At 47.4% G+C, this 24331-nt stretch overlaps 4 protein-coding genes across 9 annotated transcripts in view; 3 read left to right on the forward strand and 1 right to left on the reverse strand.

Annotated features, from left to right (window-relative positions):
- The window catches only part of MIDEAS (mitotic deacetylase associated SANT domain protein), a 64956-nt gene extending 63952 nt beyond the window's left edge, over positions 1–1004 (forward strand). For all 6 annotated transcript variants that reach the window (XM_055288816.2, XM_055288813.2, XM_063644177.1 and 3 more), the window contains 2 exons: positions 185–381; positions 672–1004. In XM_055288816.2, the coding sequence (XP_055144791.1) occupies positions 185–381; positions 672–843 (369 nt within the window). In that variant the 3' untranslated portion in view covers positions 844–1004. The remainder of the gene's footprint in view (positions 1–184; positions 382–671) is intronic.
- The window catches only part of HEATR4 (HEAT repeat containing 4), a 357461-nt gene that overhangs the window by 106060 nt on the left and 227070 nt on the right, over positions 1–24331 (forward strand). The gene's annotated exons all lie outside the window — the stretch shown is intronic.
- Positions 6131–8203, forward strand: PNMA1 (PNMA family member 1). The gene has a single exon (XM_055288851.2). The coding sequence runs from the start codon at positions 6351–6353 to the stop codon at positions 7410–7412; it is 1062 nt and encodes a 353-aa protein (XP_055144826.1). The 5' UTR covers positions 6131–6350; the 3' UTR covers positions 7413–8203.
- Positions 21901–24331, reverse strand: part of DNAL1 (dynein axonemal light chain 1) — a 52405-nt gene continuing 49974 nt past the window's right edge. The window contains exon 8 of the mRNA XM_055288883.2: positions 21901–24149. Within this exon, the coding sequence (XP_055144858.1) occupies positions 24109–24149 (41 nt within the window). The 3' untranslated portion in view covers positions 21901–24108. The remainder of the gene's footprint in view (positions 24150–24331) is intronic.

Genomic DNA, 24331 nt, shown 5'->3' on the forward strand with positions numbered 1-24331 from the left:
AGAGCTGACCAGAGATGCAGAGTTGGAGGAGGCAATGGTCGTCCTATCCCTGGAAGAACCCAAGTGCATGCTAGGTGACTGGCAGGAGTATATATGACTTCAGGCCCGCGGTTCCCTGCGATTCTAGAATTCCAGATCTGCGCTTGCTCAGATCACTCAACTCTCCTTGTTTGATTTTCTTCAGGCCAGTGACATCCTCATCCTCCGGAGCCACGAGTCCAACGCCCCTGGGTCTGCCGGTGGCCAGGCCTCGGAGAAGCCAAGGGAAGGGACAGGGAAGTCACGAAGGGCACTACCTTTTTCAGAGAAGAAGAAAAAAACAGAGACATTCAGTAAGACCCAGAATCAGGAGAACACTTTCCCCTGTAAAAAATGTGGCAGGTAAGGTGGGCAGCCCTGTCCCCGCTGGGACCCCGCGGGCTGGTGCGCGGCGGGGGCGGGGATGGGGAGGAGGGGGAAGAGGTACAGGCGGTGTCCGCCTCGTTTCTGATTGGCTCAGCGGGTTTCTAGGGCTGTGACGTCATGGGGCAGCTTTCGGAAAATGATGCGTGCTGGCCAGCCCCGGCTGTACAGCGTGGGGGTGAAGGTGAAGGCTGGGGCTCCTCGCCCACCAGCGCTGGGGGCCCCGGGGTGGGCTAGGCCGGTCCTGAGCAACCCCCACCCGGCCACAGGGTGTTTTACAAGGTGAAGAGTCGCAGTGCGCACATGAAGAGCCACGCAGAGCAGGAGAAGAAGGCTGCAGCGCTGAGGCTGAAGGAGAAGGAGGCCGCCGCTGCCGCCGCCGCCGCCCACCAGCAGGCCCTGCGGGAGGAGAGCGGTGCGGGCGCGGGCGACAAGGGCTGAGCGCGGGAGCCAGGCTGGCCCAGTCCTGGGCCCCGGCCCTTCCCGCACCGCCGCCAGCTCCCGCAGACACCCTGGCATCTCAAGAGGGAGTGAGGAGAGGATTGCAGGGACTTTTCCCTGCGAAACAAATGGGACAATGAAATAAACGGCTCTTTTATTTATGAAGGCCCTGGGAGCAGCGTTAAGGGCTTCAAGATCCAGCTCTCTTTGCATTTGGTCTGTCGGAAGCTGTCCTCATGCTTTCCTGGACCGGGAGAGTCCCGGTCCCCTCGGGAGGGGCTCCACCGCCTCTCACACTCCGATTTCTGCTGCTCTGCTGCCCCGCAGTCTTTTCCCTTTATTTTTTTCCCCTTCCTGCCCTCGGCCTCCAGGAAGCCACCGTGGCCGGCCAAGCACAAGCTCACCCACTTTGGAGCAGCATTCCTCCTCCCCAGAGGACCTCGAAGGCTGCAACGGCCCTGCCCCAAGCCCCAGAAAAAGGAACTCTCGGAGGGAGTCTGCGGGCTTCTCTGAGAAGGGGCGCAGCCTGACACCTGTGCTGTCCGTGCAGTCTCCAGGCCTGCCTGAGCTGCTCCCGTGACCGTGTCCTGAGTGGCCACCTCCTCCTTGGGAGGGAGGCCACGACAGGTACTGTCCCTTTGCTGCATGCTGGCGGCGCTGCTAGGGCTAGAACGTTTTCTCAGCGTTGGGGGAGGGGCTAGCGTTCTTGTCCAAAGCACTCCTCCTGCTGCAGGGAAGGGAGCTGTACGGAGGCTGGAAGCTGCAGGGTTAGGCCCGAGAGAGCTTTTGACAAGCCTGGCTCTTCCTCCCCACCTTTTTGGCCAAATACCTTTGGGTCCTGGAGGCTGCCAAGGGCGCTCGCCTTGAGCAGGTCCCGGAGAGGCTCAGCCTGCCCCTCCTGGGAGCCAGCTTCCTTGCCTCTGCCCTGACCTTAGCAGCTACACCTAACCCCACCGCACCTCACCCAGTGTCGATATCCACAACCCAGCCCCCAGGCCTGCACGTTGGAGATTTCTGGATCCTTCCCTGGGAGGGAGAGGTCTCCTAACTCGATTGGACAGGAGCCTTCATTCCTTGACTCGTGTCATTTGGGAGCTATTTATTTATTCTTAGTATTTAATTTTTAACATCCTCTCAGGGACCAGGGGCCTCCTGCTTTTCAGAGGCCCAAGTGCATTTATCCCAAAACGAGGCATCTTGACATCCCCTGTCCCCACCCCCCCTGAATTCCCAAGGCCCTAAGGTCCCTCACCTGGTTGCTCTGGAAGCTCTTGCCGATAGGAATGATAGCAACACTGAAAGAGGGGTGGGAAGGTGGAGGGTGTCACCAGACCCACACAGAGCAAGGGAGATCAAAGGCAGTTCTTGCTGCCCCTTCTCTGGCTGTGCTTTGCCTGAGGGAATTGGCAAGAGGCCAGAATTCTAGTTTGGTTTATGAGGCCTGGATTCTGGCTTGAAGAAGCCATATTTGGCATGGGTGAAGTGAAAGGGCCAGGAGGTTCTGGAGGCCCCTTCACTTCCAGTCCCATAGCGGGGCTCAGCTATTTTTCTGATCGTATTCAACTTTAGTTCTGCAAAAGAAATTCTAAGTGAATGCGCGTATGACAGGTCAACGTATTAGGAAGGAGCCAGAAAGTATTCATACTGCTACTCCTTATGAGATAGCCAAGAAGCATCATGTCAGTAACTGGGAGTGGAGAGGGAGTTTTGTTTTGAAGCTATGCACTGTTGCCGGGCGCGGTGGCTCACGCCTGTAATCCCAGCACTTTGGGAGGCAGAGGCGGGAGGATCACGAGGTCAGGAGATCGAGACCATCCTGGCTAACACAGTGAAACCCCGTCTCTACTAAAAATACAAAAAATTAGCCGGGCGTGGTGGCGGGCGCCTGTAGTCCCAGCTACTTGGGAGGCTGAGGCAGGAGAATGGCGTGAACCCGGGAGGCGGAGCTTGCAGTGAGCCGAGATTGCGCCACTGCACTCCAGCCTGGGCGACAGAGCGAGACTCCGTCTCAAAAAAAAAAAAAAAAAGAAACTATGCACTGTCGGGTATTTTTCAGCATCCATTTATACATTAGTATGGTTCTACAGGACCCCAGCTGTGGAAGTAACAAATTTCTTCTCCAGACTCTTGGATGACTACCTAGATCCCCACCTTCCCCGTTAGTTTCTTCCACAGGCTTCCATGAGCTCAGTGTCCCAAGACAGCAAAAATCTGGTATACCCTGTAGAAGCAGGGGGGTAGCAAATTTAGGCTCTCTTCGAAATTATGTGTATAATATGAGTGCCTTCGCAGCTTAGCCCCAAAGTGCTGCTTATGTTTCCCAAGGTTTTTTCTATTCGGACCATATTTGGTTTCAGGCCCCTTTATGGACATACGGTAACAGAAACCTCCATCATTCACATGAGACCCTTTTGTCAGTGGTAACATCTTGTACTTGGAAAAAAAAATTTTTTTTTTTTTTTTTTTTTTTTTTTTTTGAGACAGTCTCATTCTGTCGCCCAGGCTGGAGTGCAGTGGTGTGATCTTGGCTCACTGCAACCTCCGCCTCTTGGGTTAAAAGGATTCTCCTGCCTCTGCCTCCAGAGTAGCTGGGATTATAGGCACACACCACCACACCCAGCTAATCTTTTTGTATTTTTTTTTAGTAGAGGTGGGGTTTCGCCATGTTGGCCAGGCTGGTCTTGTACTCCTGACCTCAGGTGGTCCACCCGCGTCGGCCTCCCAAAGTGCTGGCATTACAGGCGTGAACCACTGCGCCTGGCCGGAAGTCTTTAAACAATGAAGTGATTCTACTCTTCTAAGCTTACAGAGACCAGACCAGGTGAATGTAACTGAGGAAAATCAAGATGGTACCTCTCTGCATTATCCCGCCAGACACCGTATTTTATGCATTCATGTCGAGGATACGGTGTGAAAATTAAAAAGTTTAGAGGGCAGATGCAATTGTGGTAAGTGACCTGCCAATAAAGCAGGTGCAGCTATAGAAGCTGGCATAGGTGTATCCTTAATGGTGCTTTCTCCCTGGGCTTGTTTTTGTTGTTTTTTTTCCCCTATATTCAGAGCTCCTTGAGAAGTGATAAACACCTCCAGCTTTCTAACATCCTCCCCACACCATCTCACCATATCCATCTCCCAGCATCCATCTGCATTCAGCTAAGGGCGGGAAACTGACCTAGTGCCTGTGTTGCAGACCATTTCTGAGGTCTCCACCCATCCAAGGAGGCACAGCCGTCATTACTGTCCTCCATGCCTTCAGCAGCCCCCCTCACAGCTAAGATACATACCACCCCTTCTGCCGCGCCTCCACCCCTGGCACCAAGGTCTTTTGCTGCTTATGTCTAAAGGGATCACCTATATTTAACTGCCTCAGTGACCTAACCTCTTTCTTCTCATGTGCCAGATGTTAAGATGAAGGAGGAATACAACACATACTCAAGCCTCAGCTGTTTAGTTGTTTTCACTGGGGCTTGCTTTTCTGGGACGGTATTTATTAGACTGACAAGCCTAACTCCATAGGTTTACAGGAAGTAGGGATATTTTTATAAAACAATTGTGTCCTCCCCACATTTTGCTATGTTAATATTTGCCTCTAACAATTTGCAGCTGTTTCACTTTTTCCTCATTTGTCTCTAAGTTGAAGGCCTTGTTGGAGGGGATAGAGCATAGGAACAGCCTTGACAGTCTGTAATTATTGTACAAATATTTTAATAGCATATAAATAAGTATATTCCTTTTATTTTGAAACAAAAATGATCAGACACTGCCTTTTGTGTGTTTGCTGCCTGTGGCACCCTTTTTTAAAAAGACTGTTACATATTAAAATAGTGTATATATATATAAATATTACCTCTTTTGCTGTACAGTTGTGATAGAGACTGAAGATTTTATTTTTTGTGTGCTTTTTATAAGAAAAAAATTAATACACTAAAGAATCTTGCTGATGTGATTGTAATGTACCTATGTAACTTATTTACTTTTGAATGTTCTTCTGTATCTTTAAACCTTTTATTAAATAAGGTTTTAAAAATTCAGAGTTGAATGCTTTGTTCTCTTGGGATTTTCACCATCTGGGGTTGATGTAAGTGCGCCTTATCTTGCTTGCAGGGAAATTACTCGACATTTTTGAACCATAAGGATTCTCTTTTAGCAGCCTATTGTCAATGATGCCAGCCAGGAAAAGGAAAATAATACACTAATGTTTGCCTGGCTAAAAGATGACTCAGTAGACACAGACAGATTTTTACAAAATTTTAGACAAGAAAAAGTCTAAACTCAGTATCTCACACAAAGACACATAAATGGCGCACTCCGACATTTTGGCTTCATTGGGATGAAATATGCAGGGTGCACAGTGTGGTCACGGGCAACGGGAAGCCAGGGTTCTGAGCAGAGTATTTTCACGTGCAGGGTGGACTGGCTGAGCAACCCGAGTAGACAAGTCCACCATGAGGGATGCATTTCCAACAATATCATCTTAAATCCACTCCAGGATTGGGTTATTATTTTTAAAACACGGTGCTTAGCAGTATTTGTTTACTGTTAAAATGCAAAATTATGAAAAAGGAAATGCGCCATCAGAGAAACAAATGCCCGAGCCCCTCGCTGGCTCCATGGCGACCGCTCGACCCCCGCGGGCCGCCGGAGCAGGCGTGCCTTGCGCCGGCTGGGACACCGTTGCCATGGCGACGCCCGAGCGGCTCCGCCGCTGGGGCGGGACGGGGCGGGGCGGACGCTGCTCGCCGGCTGGCCCCATCCTCCACTGCAGCAGTAACGTCGCGGCGCTTTGCGGGTAGGACTGGACGCCAGGGCAGCCGCGCAGCGCCTGAGCCGCTGCGGGCCGCTGCGGCCACCCCTGCCCACCCTTGCTTCTGCTGTCTCCAGCCTCGCTTCTCCGGCTTTCCTGCTCCTCTGCTGCCTTCGTTTCTGGTCCTCGGCCGTCCTCGCCGCCCGCCCAGAGGAGTCCCCGCGCCCGCTAAGAAGCCGCTTTCCGCTGGCCCGCAGCCGCCGCGACTTCGGCACAGTCTCTCCCTCTGGCTAGTCTCCCAAACGGCCGCTCCTCGCCCGCGGGAAGACCAGGCTGCAACCGCGAACGCCGGATCCTCTCCAGGAGCCGCAGCGAACGCCTGGCGGCCACGCCCAGCGACCACACCCCGGCGGCTCGGCCCAGCGCGCCTGCCTTCGCCGCCCGCCGTCGCTCCTCGCCCGCTGCACGACGACGCGGCGCCCCTGCTGCAGGCGGCGGACCCGACCGGACCCGGACCCAGACGCAAGATGGCGACGGCCGCGTGACTGCCTCAGCGTCCCCGAGCTCGGCTCTGATTGCACCTACGGACTGACTGTGGGGGCAGAGAAGGGCGAGATCAGGACTCTGTGTCTTTGTGAATCGTGACTGCATGAAGGTCGCCTCCCTCGGACCTACTTGGTGGGAGTGTCTGGTATTGTTCTAAGGCCAGGAGCACGGTGAGCCACAGTCTGTTGATAGAATTGGCGTCTTGATAGTTGAGAAAATGGCGATGACACTGTTGGAAGACTGGTGCCGGGGGATGGATGTGAACTCCCAGAGAGCTCTGTTGGTCTGGGGCATCCCAGTGAACTGTGATGAGGCTGAAATCGAAGAGACCCTCCAGGCTGCGATGCCCCAGGTTTCCTACCGAATGCTTGGGAGAATGTTCTGGAGGGAAGAAAATGCGAAAGCAGCCTTATTAGAGCTCACTGGCGCTGTAGATTACGCCGCGATCCCCAGGGAGATGCCGGGCAAAGGAGGGGTCTGGAAAGTGTTCTTTAAGCCCCCAACTTCTGATGCTGAATTTTTAGAAAGATTGCACCTCTTCCTAGCTAGAGAGGGGTGGACCGTGCAAGATGTTGCCCGTGTCCTTGGGTTTCAGAACCCTACTCCGACCCCGGGCCCAGAGATGCCAGCAGAGATGCTAAACTATATTTTGGATAATGTTATTCAGCCTCTTGTTGAGTCCATATGGTATAAGAGGCTGACACTTTTCTCGGGGAGGGACATCCCAGGGCCTGGAGAGGAAACCTTTGATCCCTGGCTGGAGCACACTAATGAGGTCCTAGAGGAGTGGCAGGTGTCCGATGTAGAAAAGAGGCGGCGGTTGATGGAGAGTCTTAGAGGCCCCGCCGCTGATGTCATTCGCATCCTCAAGTCCAACAACCCCGCGATAACCACTGCCGAATGCCTGAAGGCGCTTGAGCAGGTGTTTGGGAGCGTTGAGAGTTCTAGGGATGCCCAGATCAAATTTCTGAATACTTATCAGAACCCAGGAGAAAAATTGTCTGCTTATGTCATTCGTCTGGAGCCTCTGCTACAGAAAGTGGTAGAGAAGGGGGCCATTGATAAAGATAATGTGAACCAGGCCCGCCTAGAGCAGGTCATTGCCGGGGCCAACCACAGCGGGGCCATCCGAAGGCAGCTGTGGCTTACCGGGGCTGGGGAAGGGCCGGCCCCAAACCTCTTTCAGTTGCTGGTGCAGATCCGTGAGGAGGAAGCCAAGGAGGAGGAGGAGGAGGCTGAGGCCACCCTTCTGCAGTTAGGCCTGGAAGGGCACTTCTGAGTGCCAGGAAAGGCAGCTTTAGTGCAGACCTAGATCACAGCTACTTTTCTTGTCCCTGTGGGGTCTTACCGATGTATCTCTGAGTAGTAAAGGCTTAGCCCTGTTCCGTTTTGTTGTTTTTTGGAGGGGAAGGTTAGTCAGGCCTGAGTATTCATGTAACATTCTAAAATTGTGCAAGCGAGCACCGTGAGCTGCTACAATGCAAGCGGGTCTTGTTGGCTAAAATGCCAGGTAAAGGGTTGGTTGGACACAGGGCTTAGTGCACGCTGTCATCATGGACATCATAATCAGTTGTGAAAAACACGCGAACCTATGACACTTCCTATTCCACACTGAATGTGAAATTGCATGTTCAGATGTTTACTACGAGGCCTAGCTCACAGGAAGTGTTCAGTAAAAGTACGAACTGTTAGATTACTGATATCGCGGATAGATTTTTGTTTACGATAAATTGTTCCAGATTTATATTAATGGAAGGAAATGTGCATTTATTAGCTATTAACTTTACAATGCAAACATCTTATTTCTCATCTTTAAACATGTCGACCAGTTTAATTGAAAAGTATTCTGAGACTGCAAAACGGGGTGTTAAAAAATACTGCAGTTACGGAGCTGTGTAAACCAGTTTCTCATTGCGTAAGATACAGATGTAAATTGCATGGAGAGGTTGATATGCACCTGTACAGTAATTCACTCCCCCATTTCACATCTTTGTCAGAGAATAGTTCTTGTTCATACTGAGTGTTCTAAACTTGAAGTTACATATACAAATTAAAATATTTTAAAAATTCTGTTGTCTTCTCATTTTTCTGGCATGTATAAACATTTTTAGCCTAAGTAAACTCTGTCCTTTTTTCTTATGAAGACTTTGTCATTAAATCAAACCATTTATTTTACTTTTAAGCCTTGTATGATACTATGTGAATTTAAATGGCGGGTCCTTTTTTTCCTTTCCCTCTTGCTGTCATCTTAACAGTTTTTTGTTTTTTTAATTTTTAAAATTTTTTATTTTAAAAAATATTTAAAAATATTAAATATTTATTTAATATATGTTGCCCAGGCTGGAGTGCAATGGAGCGATCTCGGCTCACTGCAGCCTCTGCCTCCTGGGTTCAAGTGATTCTCCTGCTTCAGCCTCCTGAGTAGCTGGGATTACAGACATGTGCCACCATGCCTAGCTAGTTTTGTATTTTTTTAGTAGAGATGGGTTTCACCATGTTGGTCAGGCTGGTCTGGAACTCCTGACCTCAAGTGATCCACCCACCTTGGCTTCCGAAAGTGCTGGGATTACAGGCATGAGCCACCTCGCCGTCTCCACTAAAAATACAAAAATTAGCCGGGTGTGGTGGTGCGTGCCTGTAATTCCAGCTACTTGGGAAGCTGAGGCAGGAGAATCGCTCTGGGAGGCAGAAGTTGCAGTGAGCCGAGATTGCGCCACTGCACTGCAGCCTGGGCAACAGAGTGAGACTCCATCTCAAAAAAAAAAAAAAAAAGTTTAGAGACCAGATTTGGCTCACACTTGTAATCCCAGCACTTAGGGAGGATTGCCTGAAGCCAAGATTTTGAGACCAGCCTGGGCAACATAGACCCAATCTCCACACAAACTTTTAAAAATTAGCCAGGCATGGTGGCACACGCCTGTGGTCCCAGCAGCTCAGGCGGCTAAGGTGGGAGATCGCTTGAGCTGAGGAGGTTGAGGCTGCAGTGAGCCATGATCACCCCACCGCACTCCAGCCTGGTGATAGAGTGAGACCCTCTTTCTCAAAAAGTTTTTTTTAGAAAATCTTGAAATGGGGTTCAGGAGGTTATCTGGCAGTGTTTTTCTCTTTTTTTTTTTTTTTTTTTTTTTTTGAGACGGAGTCTCGCTCTGTCGCCCAGGCTGGAGTGCAGTGGCGCAATCTCGGCTCACTGCAAGCTCCGCCTCCCGGGTTACGCCATTCTCCTGCCTCAGCCTCTCTGAGTAGCTGGGACTACAGGCGCCCGCCACCACGCCCGGCTAATTTTTTTGTATTTTTAGTAGAGACGGGGTTTCACCTGGTCTCGATCTCCTGAGCTCGTGATCCGCCCGCCTCGGCCTCCCAAAGTGCTGGGATTACAAGCGTGAGCCACCGCGCCCGGCCAGTGTTTTTCTCTTAAGATCACTTTTCAGCTAAACATTTTGATTCACTGAAGAAATAACTATAATCCATCACACCTGTGTAAAATGAAGGCTTATTTTACAGCAGCCATTTTATAGCAGGAAGATATAAAAAGAGAAATACAGCTTGAAAACATGTTTATTTTGCTGCAAAGATTCAGTGATTGAAGATGTCCATCTTTTGAGAGCCTCAGTGAATCTAAAGTTATTACATGAATATTGTGTTCAGTGAGCTTTTCCCTAATGAGGTTTTACAATTATAGCTGAGCCATTCGACAAGTTTATAAGGGGTAATGTATGTTCTTCCAGATTTTTTGGTACACGTATTCGCTTCATGTCTGTACATCCCTTTCCTCCTGTCACAAGCACATCTCCACATACTTGCCTTGGTTCCTAACAGATATGCTCAGCTTCACTTACCACAAACACTGGCATGTCTTCACCTGCTACCCGTCATTCACATAACTTTCCCCTCCATTCCCACCAGCATCACGTGCACACTCACTCCACCTCTTACACTCCTGACACATTCACTGTCATCTCCCCGTCAGTACTCCCATCATAACATACACCCTCCTCCTGCTCCACATGTACACTATGTCAGTCTCCCACCTGAAAGGGGCCGGGCGGAGACCAAACTACACCGGTCGCGGTCAAGAGATCTTTATCGGAGGTATTGAGCGGTGGAGGTATCGAGGGCACCACGCAAGGAGAAGAGGAGAGAGGGCGGCTGGTGTGCTGGGTTTTATATCCCTTGCGTCTACGTGGATTGGGCTAGGGGCGGGCCCAAGGGAAGGCGGGAGATGCTGCTTTCTGATTGGCCCTCTGGCGGGTTCAGACAGTGCCCGGTCAAGGAGGGGAGAAGAACCCGGAACCGGCCCCATCTTAAGGTACGGCGCCATTTTAAGGTACCCCATGTTACCTAACATTCCTCCCTTTTTGTTTTCTTAAATGGTGGAAAATGGGCGTCGTGGTTCATCTGGCTGCTTCCTGCTGAGTGGGGGCGCTGTGGGGAGGGGGCACAGGGAGAACTGTCAGGGTTGTGCATGGGGTAACGTTCCTTGTAGGTATAGATCCTCCAGTGCTGTGAGCCAGTTGAGGGGCAGGGATGGCTTGGCGATGAGCCAGCTGTCGGCGCAGAGATCATTGAGAAATTTGTGGAATCGGTTGGCGGTTGTCATGACTGGCTTGGGTTAGCAGGTTGTGAGCCCGTCTGTGGAACCTGTCCCGTCCTCGCTGGTGGCTAAAAGTTGGTAGTTTCTGAGGAGAAGCTGGTTAAATGTTTGGTTAGATATGGAAGAGATTTGGTTTTTCATAAACTTAATGAGGCAGGGGAGTAGTGCGCAGAAAGCGAGGATACCCATTAGGGGGCCTAAAAAGGGAAGGAGCCAAGCTAAGAGGGGGGTTTTGAGGGTTTCCCAAAGGGAGGGAGTAGTGCTAGCATTCGTTAGTTTACGTTTTATCTGATGTAGGTTTTAATGCTAGTTTCGATTACTTGGGACTCATTAATGTAATAACAGCAGTTCTCCTGTAAGAAGATGCAAGTACCGCCTTTTTCAGCTGTGAGTAGGTCGATGGCATGGCGGTTTTGAAGTGTGACACCAGCTAGAGATGTGATTTGTCGTTGGAGGGCAGCTAGAGACTGAGCCGTTTCCTCAATGGCCGTCTGAAAATTGGGATACGCTGTATACCTATGAGAGCGGTTGTTAGAGAGATTCCAAGCATGATAGGTAGGAAGATTGCTTTTTTTTCCCAACGGTCCTCAGGAGAGTTGGGTTTAGGGTGATTAAACTGATAGGCTTGAAGGCCTTCAGAGAAGGAGAGCAATGTGAGTTGAGGGACTAGTGTGGTGGGTATGCAGGGGCCAGGGATAGAGGAATTAATGGCCGTCTGGAGCTGGAAAGTTGGGGGGGGTGACAGTTTGTTTGCATGTTACATTGTGGGGCGATGGGGGGTGGTAGCTGGTGTTGTAACAGGTAGGAATAGGGACGCTGAGGTTGGCAAGGAGGGGGACATGGGAGATTACAAAGCCGGTGGTCAGGGGGGAGGAGTTGCTTGTGTTTATGGAGCTAGATAGTGGAACCGCAGCAAGAGGGGGTTTGTTGATGTTTGCGCATAAGAAACAATCGGAAGTAGGGACCTGAGAGGTGTTTAATGGTAGTAATCCTTTATTGAGGAACAGAAGCCAGGAAGCCTGTATGGAGGTTGTGTTGGCCTGTGGGTGTAGCTGGGATTGTAGTTCAGTCTCTCCTTGAGAAATATGTGTGTTAATTTCGGCTAGAACCTGTTGGGAGTCAGTTTTTAGGGTGCGGGTGATGGTTATAGTTTGTGCTGGATAAGACCAGGCGTTGCTTGGGTATATTCCCCGTGGCTGCCTGGCCCCAGATTGCGTTGGCTGGGTCGGTGATGTGAATTGCTGGAGATGAGGCATTGTTTTGGTGACATAATATAAGAATGGGGTCTGTCTGTCTGTTTTTTTTTGGTGATTTAATTCATAACACAGCTGGTCCAGGGACACCCATAGTTTTGGGGCCAGTTTTACAGGCGCTGCGGGATTGTTGGTGTGGAAAGCAAATGGCAAAGTGGAACATGTGGAAATAAGGGTCCTAACCGCTATTTATTATGGTGAGTTTAGGGAGGGGAAGGTTTACTGAGGATGCGTCAATGGAGCATCGGGTGTAACTGATGACATTGGTGTGTGACCTCTGGTTAGCATTGTAGGTTTCTTTGAGGGTGAACAGGTAGTAGGGTTGTGAAGGGGGCCTGTTGGCGGAGGAGGGTCCGTAGAAGAAGATGTAAGAGGCAGAGAGCCAGAAGAGCGGGCTCGGAGCGGCAGCTTACGCCTTAGGAATAGTAGGCGAACTTTGAGAGGGTTGTGGGGTACGGGTGTGTCTGGCTTTAGAGGGGTTTGTGCGTTTGTGTTTAAGGAACTGGAGGTCAGAGGAGTCTAGAGTAAAGAAGGCGTTGAGAAAAGCTTTGAGCGCTTGAGGGCTTGTGTGGAAAATGGAATGGAGATATGAGAAGAGGGCGTGTTTTAGGGGGTCAGACTATTGTGTCCTATCTGTGGTTAGCATGACGGTGGGGGGTAGAGTTGTTACAGCCGCGCGCCTGGCTTCTTGATTGCTTTGTTATTGCCTTGTGTGACTGGGGATGAATGAACTTGAGAGAAGGATGTGGTAAGCGTGAGTGAGGTATCTGCTGCCAGTTGGAACGCCCGAGTGGCTGCAATTAATTCAGCTTGTTGATTGGTGGTATTGGGTGGTAAGGACTTAGCCTCAATAGTTTGGGTTAGGGATACTATCGCGTATCCTGCGAGGCGTTGTCCATTGAAGGTGAAGGAGCTACCGTCTGTGAACCACGTGTGGTCAGGGTGGTTTAAGGGGCCTTCGATAATGTGGGTTGGACAAGGTAGCAGGGACTCTAGAATCTCAATACAGTTGTGTGAGGGAGGATGTTGAGAGACGGGCAGGAGGGTGGCGGGATTGAGGGGTGCACATGTTTGGAAAGTTGCAGCGGAATCATGCAGGAAGGAAACTAGGAGAGACAGGACACGGCAAGGGGGAAGGGTTTGTAGACTTTTGTAGGTCAGGAGTTCCTTGAGTTGATGGGGGGAGTTAATGACAACAGCTGCCCTAAACGTTAATTTCTTTGACTCTTGAAGTAGTAGGTAGGCTGCAGCCAGGGCCCGAAGGCAGGGGGCCCACCCTCGCACGGTGGGGTCTAGTCGGCTGGCAGGGATGCAGAGCCTCCTATGGTGAGAGAGGAAGGGGTATATGTATACGGCAGCTGGCTGAACAGGGCATCCCCTATTAGCCGATGGCCGTGTTGCGAGTCAGAACCTTCGAGCCGGTCGTCACTGAAACGAAAGAACTGATGGGCCTCTGTAAGGCCAAGGGCCCTGGGTTACCTGGTACCAGGATTTTTTGAGCGAGAGAAGGGAGGAAACCCAGGCCGGACGAGTGAGGAGGGAAAGGAGAAAACTCAGTTCCCTGCGGGCCGAGTTCGCTCTCAGAATTGTTTGGACAGGTATGCAACTGCCGCAAAGGTGGGTCCGTGCATCTGACCTAGGACTCCAAGAGCCAAGCCATTGTGCTCATGTACATATAGAATGAAAGGTTGTTGTTAAGTCTGGAAGATGTAGGGCTGGGGCTTTGAGTAGTGCCTGTTGGAGTGACAGGAAGGGCTGCTTGATGTGGCCTCTACAGGCTCGGATGGGGTACCTCGGGAGATAGGGGCTTTGCTAATAAATCCTTTCAGGCTGGAGACGGGGAGAGGATATTGGGGTTGGCTGGGGAAGTGGTGTGGGTTTTTAAGGACGCTGGCTAGGAGCGAATCATGGAACTCGCCACCAAGGCAATGAGTGAGGTGGATTGCGGGAGGGTGATTGGGTTGAAGGTAATGGAGGTAAAGATGATGGGACGTCCATCCACTGTTAAAGAGACCCTGGGCTCCTGTGTGGTGATGATTTGTGTCGGGAAGGAAGTCCCAAGGCCCCGTCAGTCTTGAATGGCCAATCCTAGAAGATCGGAAGTTGGGATGGTGGCCGGCCCAACCCCTCTTCGGGAGCCGGGGCAGTCTACGCCCCAGTGGCCAGATTGGTGGCATTTAGGACATGGCCGGTTGCGGGGCCTGGGATTTGGGCACTCTCAGACCCAGTGCCCTTCCTTTCCGCATTTGAAACAGGGCCCTGGGAGCTGACGTTGGGATGGAGGGGCAGATGACAACTTATGGCCATGTGATCGAGGGGAGGCATGAAGAGCTTGTGCCAGTAACTGGTACTTTTGCCTCTTTGCCTTCTCATCTCGATTGTGATACACCTTAAATGCCGTCGCTAAGATCTCAGTTTGAGGGGTGAGGGGGCCTTTGTCCAGTTTTTTTACTTTACCTTTGATATCAGGAAAACTGCCTACTGTCTGGGGTTTCGGGATCTATGTTGGTGTATTGTTGGAGTACCTGTGTAAGGTGGTCTAGAAAAGCGGACGGGTTTTCATTTTTATCCTGTATGACTTCATGAAGTTTTTCAAAGTTAACTGCCTTTTGAGCTGCCCTCCGTAGACCAGCTATGATGCAAGTAGCGAAATGGTCTCAGGCTGATACTCTATTTTGGGTGTTATAATCCCAACTGGGCTCATGCTCAGGTACTGCCTGCGCTCCTAGCAGTAGGGCTGGGGTTGTTTGATGAACCTCATCTGCATAAGTTCGAGCTTGTTCCTAGACTCGCCTACGCTCCTCGCTCCTCGGGGAGGAGGGTGTTAGAGAGCATGGAAGGTTAGGCTATAAGCTTGGATGAGGTAAGCAGAATTGGAAGTGTAGGAGCCTAGGCGTTTTTCTATTTGTGATAAGTCAGCCATAGAAAAGGGGACGTGGACTCGGACAATACCTTCAGCTCCTGCCACCTCTCTAAGGGGGGCAAGGAGGGGGGGGTGTGACTTTGAGCGAGTGGTGGGGGGGCTGAAGGCCGGGGCTGACGGGATAGGCGGTTGAGGGTGTGGAGCGGGTGGGGCAGCGGGAGACTGGGCGACTTCCGGTTGGGTGGCGGCCGGAGGGTGCGGCGGAGGGTGGTGGTATGGGGGGGGTTCGTCGGCTTGGTTGAAGTCAGGGGCAGAGGGAGAGGTTGGTGGTTTAAGAGCGGCAAGGAGCTGCTGCGGTTTGCAAGGGAGACAAAGGTTAGGTCTATCCCGTAGGAGGAAGAAGCCGTGGATATATGGGATCTCTACCCATTTTCCTGTTCGCTCGCAATAATTGTAGAGATCCTGGAGAATGTTAGGATCGAGAGACCCATAAGTGGGCCATTTGCTTTGGTTGTCTAGGGGATATGTGGGCCAGTTTTGCTATTTGGGGTCTACCATGGCCTTAGGGGCTTGAGGCGACGCGCTTCATGGGGTTTCTTGCCTGCCTAGAGAGGTAGACCCCGGAGGGGAAGACTTACCAAGATGAGGCCGGTGTTGGGCGAACAGGAGAATGAGCGAAGACCAGCCGGGGTCTGGACTGAGCCCGAAAGGGATCGGGGTCCCACCGAGGGTGGTGGGGAGTCCCGATCCGAGTCACGGCACCAATGAAAGGGGCCGGGCGGAGACCAAACTACACCGGTCGCGGTCAAGAGATCTTTATTGGAGGTATCAAGCGGTGGAGGTATTGAGTGGCACCAGGCAAGGAGAAGGAAGAGAAGAGAGAGAGGGCTGCTGGTGTGCTGGGTTTTATATCCCTTGGTCCTACGTGGATTGGGCTAGGGGCAGGCCCAAGGGAAGGCGGGAGATGCTTCTTTCCGATTGGCCCTCCTTTGTCGGGTTCAGACAGTGCCCGGTCAAGGAGGGGAGAAGAACCCGGAACCGGCCCCATCTTAAGGTATGGTGACATTTTAAGGTACCCGATGTTACCTAACACCACCCCCAACATATATTCCCATTTCTCCTCACACCCACACACACTCCCACCACCAGACACCAACCAGCCACCACATATATGTACACACTCCCACTCCACACATATACACACATACTACATTTTTTTTTTTTTTTTTGAGATGGAGTCTCGCTGTGTCGCCCAGGCTGGAGTGCAGTGGCATAATCTCAACTCACTGCAACCTCTGCCTCTTGGCCTCAAGTGATCGTCCTGCCTCAGCCTCCCAAGTAGCTGGGATTACAGGTGTGTGCCACTACGCCTAATTTTTGTATTTTTAGTAGAGATGGTTTCACCACGTTGGCCAGGCTGGTCTCAAACTCCTGACCTCGTGGTTTGAAAGTACTCCAAAAGTGCTGGGATTACAGGCGTAAGCCACCACAACTGGCCCACATACTACATTTTTAAAAACGGGCCAGGTGCAGTGGCTCACACCTGTAATCCCAGCACTTTGGGATGCTGAGGTGGGAGGATCGCTTAAGGACAGGAGTTCAAGACCAGCCTGAGCAAAATAGTGAGACCTTGTCTCGACAAAAATAAGTAAATTTAAAAATTAGCCAGGCTATTTAGGAGGCTGATGCAGGAGGATTGCTTGAGCCCAGGAGTTCAAGGTTGCAGTGATCTATGAACATGCCACTGCACTCCAACCTGGGGTGATGGAACAAGACCCTGTCTCGAAAAAAACAAAGCAAAAAACCACACACACAGATGCACAAAAAAAACAAATTAGGTATATAAGGATTCTTCGGGGGGGGGGGTTTGTTTGTTTTGTTTTGTTTGGTGTGTGCTTGGGGTTTTATTTTTGGCCCAATATGTTATGGACATCCTTCTACAGTTTAAACATAGGGATATACCTTCTTTTCATAGATGCAGAGTTGGCTGCATTCTTAGGAGGGAAGTTATCACCTAAGATTCTGACTTTTAATTATATATAACAATTGTATATATCTACATGCACACATATATATTCAATGCAATACATATATATGACATAAATCAATGTCAGGATCCTAAATGTCCATCCTTTGTTCTAGGAAACAATGAACTAAAAATAACAATGGGATATTTATGATCTGGATTAAGGCTTTTTATAAGCTCAGAAATTGAAATTTGTCTTTTGTTTTTCCTTTTTTTAGGGACAGGGTCTTGCAGTGACATGATCATAGCTCACTGTAACCTCAAACTTCTGGGTTCAAGCAATCCTGCCTCAGCCTCCCCAGTAGCTAGGCCCACAGGTGGCATTGCCATGCCCAACTAAATTTTTTTTTTTTTTTTGGTAGAGATGGGGTCTCACGATGTTGCCTAGGCTGGTCTCAAACTCCTGCCTTGGCCTCCCAAAGCACTGGGATTACAGGCATGAGCCACCACACCTGGCAATATGTCTGCTGTTTAGTGGAGGACAGCAGCAAGAAATGTATCCTCATAATCAAACAACTGGAATAAGAAGTAGAAACTACCCTACAGTCCTATTTTGCGACCAAAATTACGTTTTAGCTGATAGCACTGAAAATGTGCTGGCAAAATGTGTAATGTTACTGCTATTGCTTGGTGATTCTTTTTCTCAACTCAGGGCCTATCAATCAGCTAACCTTTACCTTGCATACCTTCTGGTAATCAGGTGAGGACTAGGTATGGTCAAGTGCAGTAGTAACTTGCTGTCCCTGGAAGCACTCTTTCCAGGAACCTAATAATTTAAAATAGTGCTCAAAGAACTGAGGAAGAGTTACAAGCCTAGACGAAAAAAACCTACTAAAAAAAAAAAAAACTTAGCTAAAGAAATGAACGCCTCTGGCCGTGCACGGTGGCTCATGCCTGTAATCCTAGCTCTTTGGGAGGCCGTGGCAGGCAGATCACGAGGTCAAGAGTTCAAGACCAGCCTGGCCAGCATGGTGAAACTTCATCTCTACTAAAAATACAAAAATTAGCCAGGTATGGTGGTGTGTGCCTGTAGTCCCAGCTACTCGGGAGGCTGAGGCAGGAGACTAGCTTGAACACGGGAGGTGGAGGTTGCAGTAAGCCGAGACTGTGCCACTGCACTCCAGCCTGGGCAACAGAGTGAGACTCCATCTCAAAACAAAAACAAAAACAAAAAAAAACACCCCTCTCTTTCACTTTCTCACGCACGTGCACACACACACACACCACACAAACTGCATGGTATATGTTATCCAAAGGCTGAATTTCTTTGGACTGAATATCACTAGAAGTTTATATAATTGCTCTATATTAGCTAAAACTAATAATCATGTACCAAAAATATGCTTTTTTTACAAAATAACACAATTTATTACTATTTTAAAACAAATCTCACAAAATAACATTCAGAAACTCAACATTTCTAAATAACTTAATTCACAATACGTTTAGTCATAAAGTCATGCTACAAAACTCCTGTGTATAAAAGATTACCAAAGTATTCATAGATGTTAAAATGTTCTTCAGAATGGAGTTGGTTCTAGAAGCCAAAGATTCTGGAATGATGCTCGTAATCATGACTGCCAGCCTAGGAGAGGAGCTGGCTATGCGCATGTGCTCTTAGCTTCCAACTCACCAGTCTTTTGATGGGAGTGATCCCTCTAGGCAGTAGCACCTCAGAGGCAGGTACCCTACTGATCACAGAGGCAAAGAGCCTCCCACCCATATAATGTTAGACAACTCTACATTCATTTAAAATCTAGAGGTGAGAATGATAATTCGCAAAGCTTCTATTCTGAGTAGGAGAACTACTTGACACATCCCCCAGGGGGGTGATCTTGGATGTAACAGACATGGAAGATGACTCAAGTAGGGAAAAAGGGAAATCCTGACTCTGACTATGTCAAAAGACAGTAACTACTCATGTGGGTTTAGAACGAGCAAGGGTGAGGTTTGATTCTCTAACATCCAAGTGCAGGCTAGACATTTACCCATCTGCCCTATGGAAGTCCTTTCCACCAACATCCAGTTCGTAAGTTTAAAGTGCAAATCTACTGAAAAATAGTTTACTATCCCTCTTTCCCCATGTTAAATTTGCTAGATCGTAATTTGGTTGGCTGGGTCTCCTCTAAACTGCCCAATATGGGAAATTAACTAGAATCCAGTTAATGACTTCTCCAAATATCAAGTAAAAAGTTTTATCAGTTTATCTTAGGTCAGAGAAAGGTAAGAGTCTAGTTCTTCCTTTCAGTTTTCTTCCTTTACAGATTTATAAAATGCAGGAATAGAGATACAGATATGGTATTTCTAAAATTTCCATGATTTTAAAACATGACGCTTGATTTTTGGAAGTTCGCCCATTTTATGGTTTACAAAAAGAAAACAATATGATACATGTTAGTGCAAAGATAAAGAAATATGGTCAAGTTAGCTTGTCAGAAGAAGCACCAACTCTGCTACACTGAATCTTGCTTTTATATTTCATTATTTACAGACACATTAAACAGCCCCAAATAAATAAAATCTGTGTCAAAGGAATGAATTTCTAGTAAAGGGTAACATGCAATTTAGCAGTTTTCTTCCTTTACCAACACTTACAGTGTATAAGGTCTTAGGGAATTGATGGTCTGACTGTAGTCAGAGAGACACAATCTATTCATGACTGATGCTTTGACACTTTCTCCTAATGCTTTTAAGTGAATGATTAACTCCAACCTTTCTGGGCCCTATGCTTTTCCATTTAGCCCTGAGAAAAACCCAGGTAGAAGATTCCAACTCTCTTTACACATCACCAATTCTCAGAATAAGTCAATAGTCAAGATTCATTTCTTATTCTTCCTTATTCTGCTTCAGACCACTGGTAAAAGGTGTCAAAAGAAGTGCTTATTCAAGTTCAAATTCCACTTTCCACAAAAGTACCACATTTTTTTTTCTTTTTGAGATGGAGACTCACTCCGTCGCCCAGGCTGGAGTACAGTCACACGATCTCGGCTCACTGAAGCCTCTGCCTCCCGGGTTCAAGCAATTCTCCTGCCTCAGCCTCCCGAGTAGCTGAGATTACAGGCATGCACTACCACACCCGGCTAACTTTTTATATTTTTGGTAGACACGCGGTTTCACCATGTTGGCCAGGCTGGTCTCGAACTCCTCAAGTGATCTGCCCACCACGGCCTCCCAAAGTGCTGGGATTACAGGCAGGAGCCACAGTGCCCAACCAGGAAACACATTTAAGTGCCTTATACCGTCATATGTGGAATGAATCCAGTAACCATACCAGTTATTGACCAGTTATCTTAAGCAGACATTCTTCTGATCACATCCAAAATTGATGTCTACATCAGCTAACTTTCCTACAAGATTATCAAATTTTACACAGTATTTTTCTGTATTTAATGACTGCCATGGTCTGCAAAATTATGTGCATTATTAGACAATGAATGACGCTTAAAGAATGATGACCTATTTTCTAAAGTACACTCAAAATATAAACTTTAGAGACAAAGCAAAATCTATTATAAAGTTGGCTTCTGTTGATAGAAACAGAGAGGTAGGTTAATAATCACTGTCCTAAGATAAGCAAGAATGCTTAGAAATAAAAGTTGAGACCCTGCTTCAAAAAAGAGAAGTTGAACCTTCCAGCCCTGAGTTTCTAATATTACATGAAAATTATGAAAATGAGCATTACAGCCGGTCTCAGTGGCTCACGTCTGTAATCCCAGCACTTTGGGAGGCTGAGGCAGGCAGATCACGAGGTCAGGAGTTTGAGACCAGCCTGGCCAATATGATGAAACGCCGTCTCTACTAAAAATACAAAAATTAGCCAGGCATGGTGGCGCATGCCTGCAGTCCCAGCTACTTGGGAGGCTGAGGCAGAAGAATTGCTTGAACCCGGGAGGCAGAGGTTCTGGTGAGCCGAGATTGCGCCACTGCACTCCAGCCTAGGCGACAGAGCAAGACTCTGTCTCAAAAAAAAAAAAAAAAAAAAAATACCAAAAATAAATGGACCCCGGACATAAGTGATGTTGGTATAAAAAGTACAACTAAGGGAGAATTTGTTCCCACCCTCCTACCCAAGGGACAGATGGCAATGTCTGGAGATATCTTTGTTGTCATGGCCGAGGAGGGGGTCTACTGGAATCTAGTGGGTAGAGGCCAGGGCTGCAGCTGAACATCCTAAGTACACAGGACAGCCCCCAACAACAAGGAATTATCAATCCCAAGATGTTAATAGTTCCAAGGTTGATCCTCTGGTTTAAAGGAACAAATTCTTATTAACAGAGAACAACACAAAAACCTTTTAAGGCCTGTCTAGGTAATATAGCCCTAATCTTAGAGTTAGGGAATATAGAAAAGTTAAACTCCTTGGTAGACTAAAATCAAATTTGCTGTGAAAAACTAAAATACTGGACTGATTCCAGAGTCTTACCATCACTTACAAGAATAGAAGAAATTTGGTCAGGTGCGGTGGCTCGTGCCTGTAATCCTAGCACTTTGGGAGGCCAATGTGGGCAGGTCACCTGAAGTTAGGAGTTTAAGACAAGCCTGGCCAACATGGTGAAACCCCATCTTTACTAAAAATACAAAAATAGGCCAGGCATGATGGCACATGCCTGTGGTCCCAGCTACTCGGGAGTGAGACTCTGTTTAAAACAAAACAAAACAAAAAAAACAGAATAGAAAAAATTTAAATGATCCACTAAAATGGCTTAACGTCTTAAACCGGAAGCACAGAGATAATCTATTCCACATAGGTCAAATATCTGATCCAAGAGGCATAAACCAAAGGCATTTATATCAGCTAAATTTGCAGCAGTAAAGGATAATTTAGGGAATGATTTGAGAGAATATCCTACATTTCTTCATACATCCCAACTGCCATTTTCTAATGGCATGGGTTCCATGAACAGGGATGCATAGAAGTCATTCAAAGATTGGTTGAATGATACTGAATATGAATTTTGCATGAAATGGACAGAGAAAAGTATCTTACATTTGTCTGAGAACTACCTGTAATTAAAAGTCATTGAGAAACAAGGAGAAAGAGAACCAGTTTCTATATTACAGAATTCAGAAAAAACAAACACCAAAACTCAACCATTTTACAAATAAATTCAATATGAAATCATTCACTTCCTATTATATTCACTTCCAGGGTTACTTTTAGAAAACATATCCATATCAACATGGCTTCAAGCTTGCCTACTGGAGGAAGTGCAGACTTTAAGAAGATCATCTTCCCTCTCAGTTTGTGGAACTTAAACATCACCAAGGAGAATGAAGGCTCATTGCCTATGGTTCATAAAAGAAATGTCCAAAGGCTTTGAATGCATAAACCAGCTAGAGTAGAATAAGGTTTCTTCCTATCAGATTGAAAAGAAGAGAGAAAAGAAAACTAAAAGGATGTTAGACCAAGTTTTCCTCCTTTTTTTTTTTTTTAAATATGGAGTCTCGCTCTGTTGCCCAGGCTGGAGTGCAGTGGAGCAATCTCGGCTCACTGCAACCTCTGCCTCCCGGGTTCAAATGATTCTCCTGCCTCAGCCTCCTGAGTAGTTGGGACTACAGGCGCCTACCACCATGCCCGGCTAATTTTGGATTTTTAGTAGAGATGGGGTTTCACCATGCTGGTCAGGCTGGTCTTGAACTCCTGATCTCGGATGATCCGCCCGCCTCGGCCTCCCAAAGTGCTGGGATGACAGGCATGAGCCACCGTGCCTGGCCTCTAGTTTGTATTTAGAGTTGATTGTCAAAGCAGTGGTCCGTTTTGATCAGAGTAACTTAGAAAAATCAAGTAATTCCTATATAAATGATAGCTGAAATCTTCTGAAACCCAGGACTACTTATGCAATCACTTTTTAAAGATGATTCTTCCCTCTTTCACTGTGATTTTATGAAAGTAAAATCACACAAGTAGATGGGGAAACCAGAATCAACAGTCTCTGAGGGACTTTAGGCACAATTTGGCAGAGGGCCCCTGACTTCTTTTCTGCAATCTAATAGTGATTCAGCCATGGCCTCCTATGACTTCATCTGCTTACTGACTACAATGTCTTACATTTTCCTGAAAGATTTTTTGTTTACATGATAAATTCTAACCTCTGCATCTAACTATTGCTTTGCAATTTTGAGGTTAAATCACCTACACTGCTTTATGTAGGAGACAATCCTCAAACATATTGCCATTTGCCTGGGATCTCATACTGAAACATCTCCCTTCCCTCCACAACCACGTACATAATACATTTTAAGAGCTGTTTAACTTAGAACTTCTCAAAAAATATATTTTGAAATGCTAAGTTTCATTATACCCTTACTTATAACCATGATAGTCACTTTTCCCAACAATGAGGGTCACCAGACCAAATCATTAGGGTAAATTTTGACATACATCAATGGCCAGCATTTAGTCTAGGAATTCAAATATAACTAATGCTTTAAACACATAAGGAACTATAAAACCAAAATGTGTGCTTAAGGCCAAGTCCACATGAGTAACATGGCCACATTATCAGTCAAAGAAATGGTCATGACAGTCATTTTAACCACTGACTGAGATCACAGAATGACTGACTGTACACAATGACTCAAGTGGCCATGCATATAAAAAAACAACCTAAATTCCAGTTGACAATGTACACATTTTTGGAAAAACAAATAAGTATAATACAGACTAGAAGGTCTCTGAGATACTAAGTTTTCCTTTTTTCACCATATCTTTTCCAATGGAACTTTGGAGTCTTGGTTCCAGACCTGCTGTATTTCTAAGAGGAACTCTTCCCATCACCATGCTGCCTTCTGAGCTAAAGGCATGATATATTTGTGCTTCTGAATTGTACAGAGACAGACCTTCAGGAAAAATGTTCTAAATTTTCAAATGTACATCTTTTAAAATGTCTAACCTAAAAAAATGAACAAACTAAAAAATCATTTGTTCCTTTGTTATTAAAAATGGTCTACAAGGGTTTGTTTTAGTAGATGGGGCTACACAGTACATAACTGAGACTGAAGACAAAAATTGAAAATTTGTGGTTTCTAAAAAGAGGAATAGGATATATAAGGTTGGCATTACCAGTTTTGGGGAGAAACACTGAATAAGTTAAGGGAAAAAAAAAAGATGAGAATGAGTGATCTGTTTTATCTTAAGAAACTTTTGTCCCATACAGAATCTTTAAAATAGACAATTATATAAAATTTATCTATTGTTCTTATGACATTTAAATAAGTTAACACACAGTGGAAAGCGTGGCATTAGTTATCTTCTTCCTCATCCCCTTTAATTACTGGAGTACCTAAAATGAAAAAGAAAATTATTACTGGTTATTCTCAAAAAATTGCTAAAATTCTAGATGAAAATATTTTCCTGGCTGGGCACAGTGGCTCACGCCTGTAATCCCAGCACTTTGGGAGGCTGAGACAGGTGGATCACCTGAGGTCAGGAGTTCGAGACCATCCTGGCCAACAGGGTGAAACC

The sequence above is a fragment of the Symphalangus syndactylus genome, chromosome 8 (genome assembly GCF_028878055.3).
Source record: "Symphalangus syndactylus isolate Jambi chromosome 8, NHGRI_mSymSyn1-v2.1_pri, whole genome shotgun sequence".
Taxonomy (NCBI): Eukaryota; Metazoa; Chordata; class Mammalia; order Primates; family Hylobatidae; genus Symphalangus; species Symphalangus syndactylus.

What these genes read in the sequence shown, in the direction of transcription:
- PNMA1 (XM_055288851.2), top strand. Translation starts at nt 6,351, where the DNA reads ATGGCGATGACACTGTTGGAAGACTGGTGCCGGGGGATGGATGTGAAC.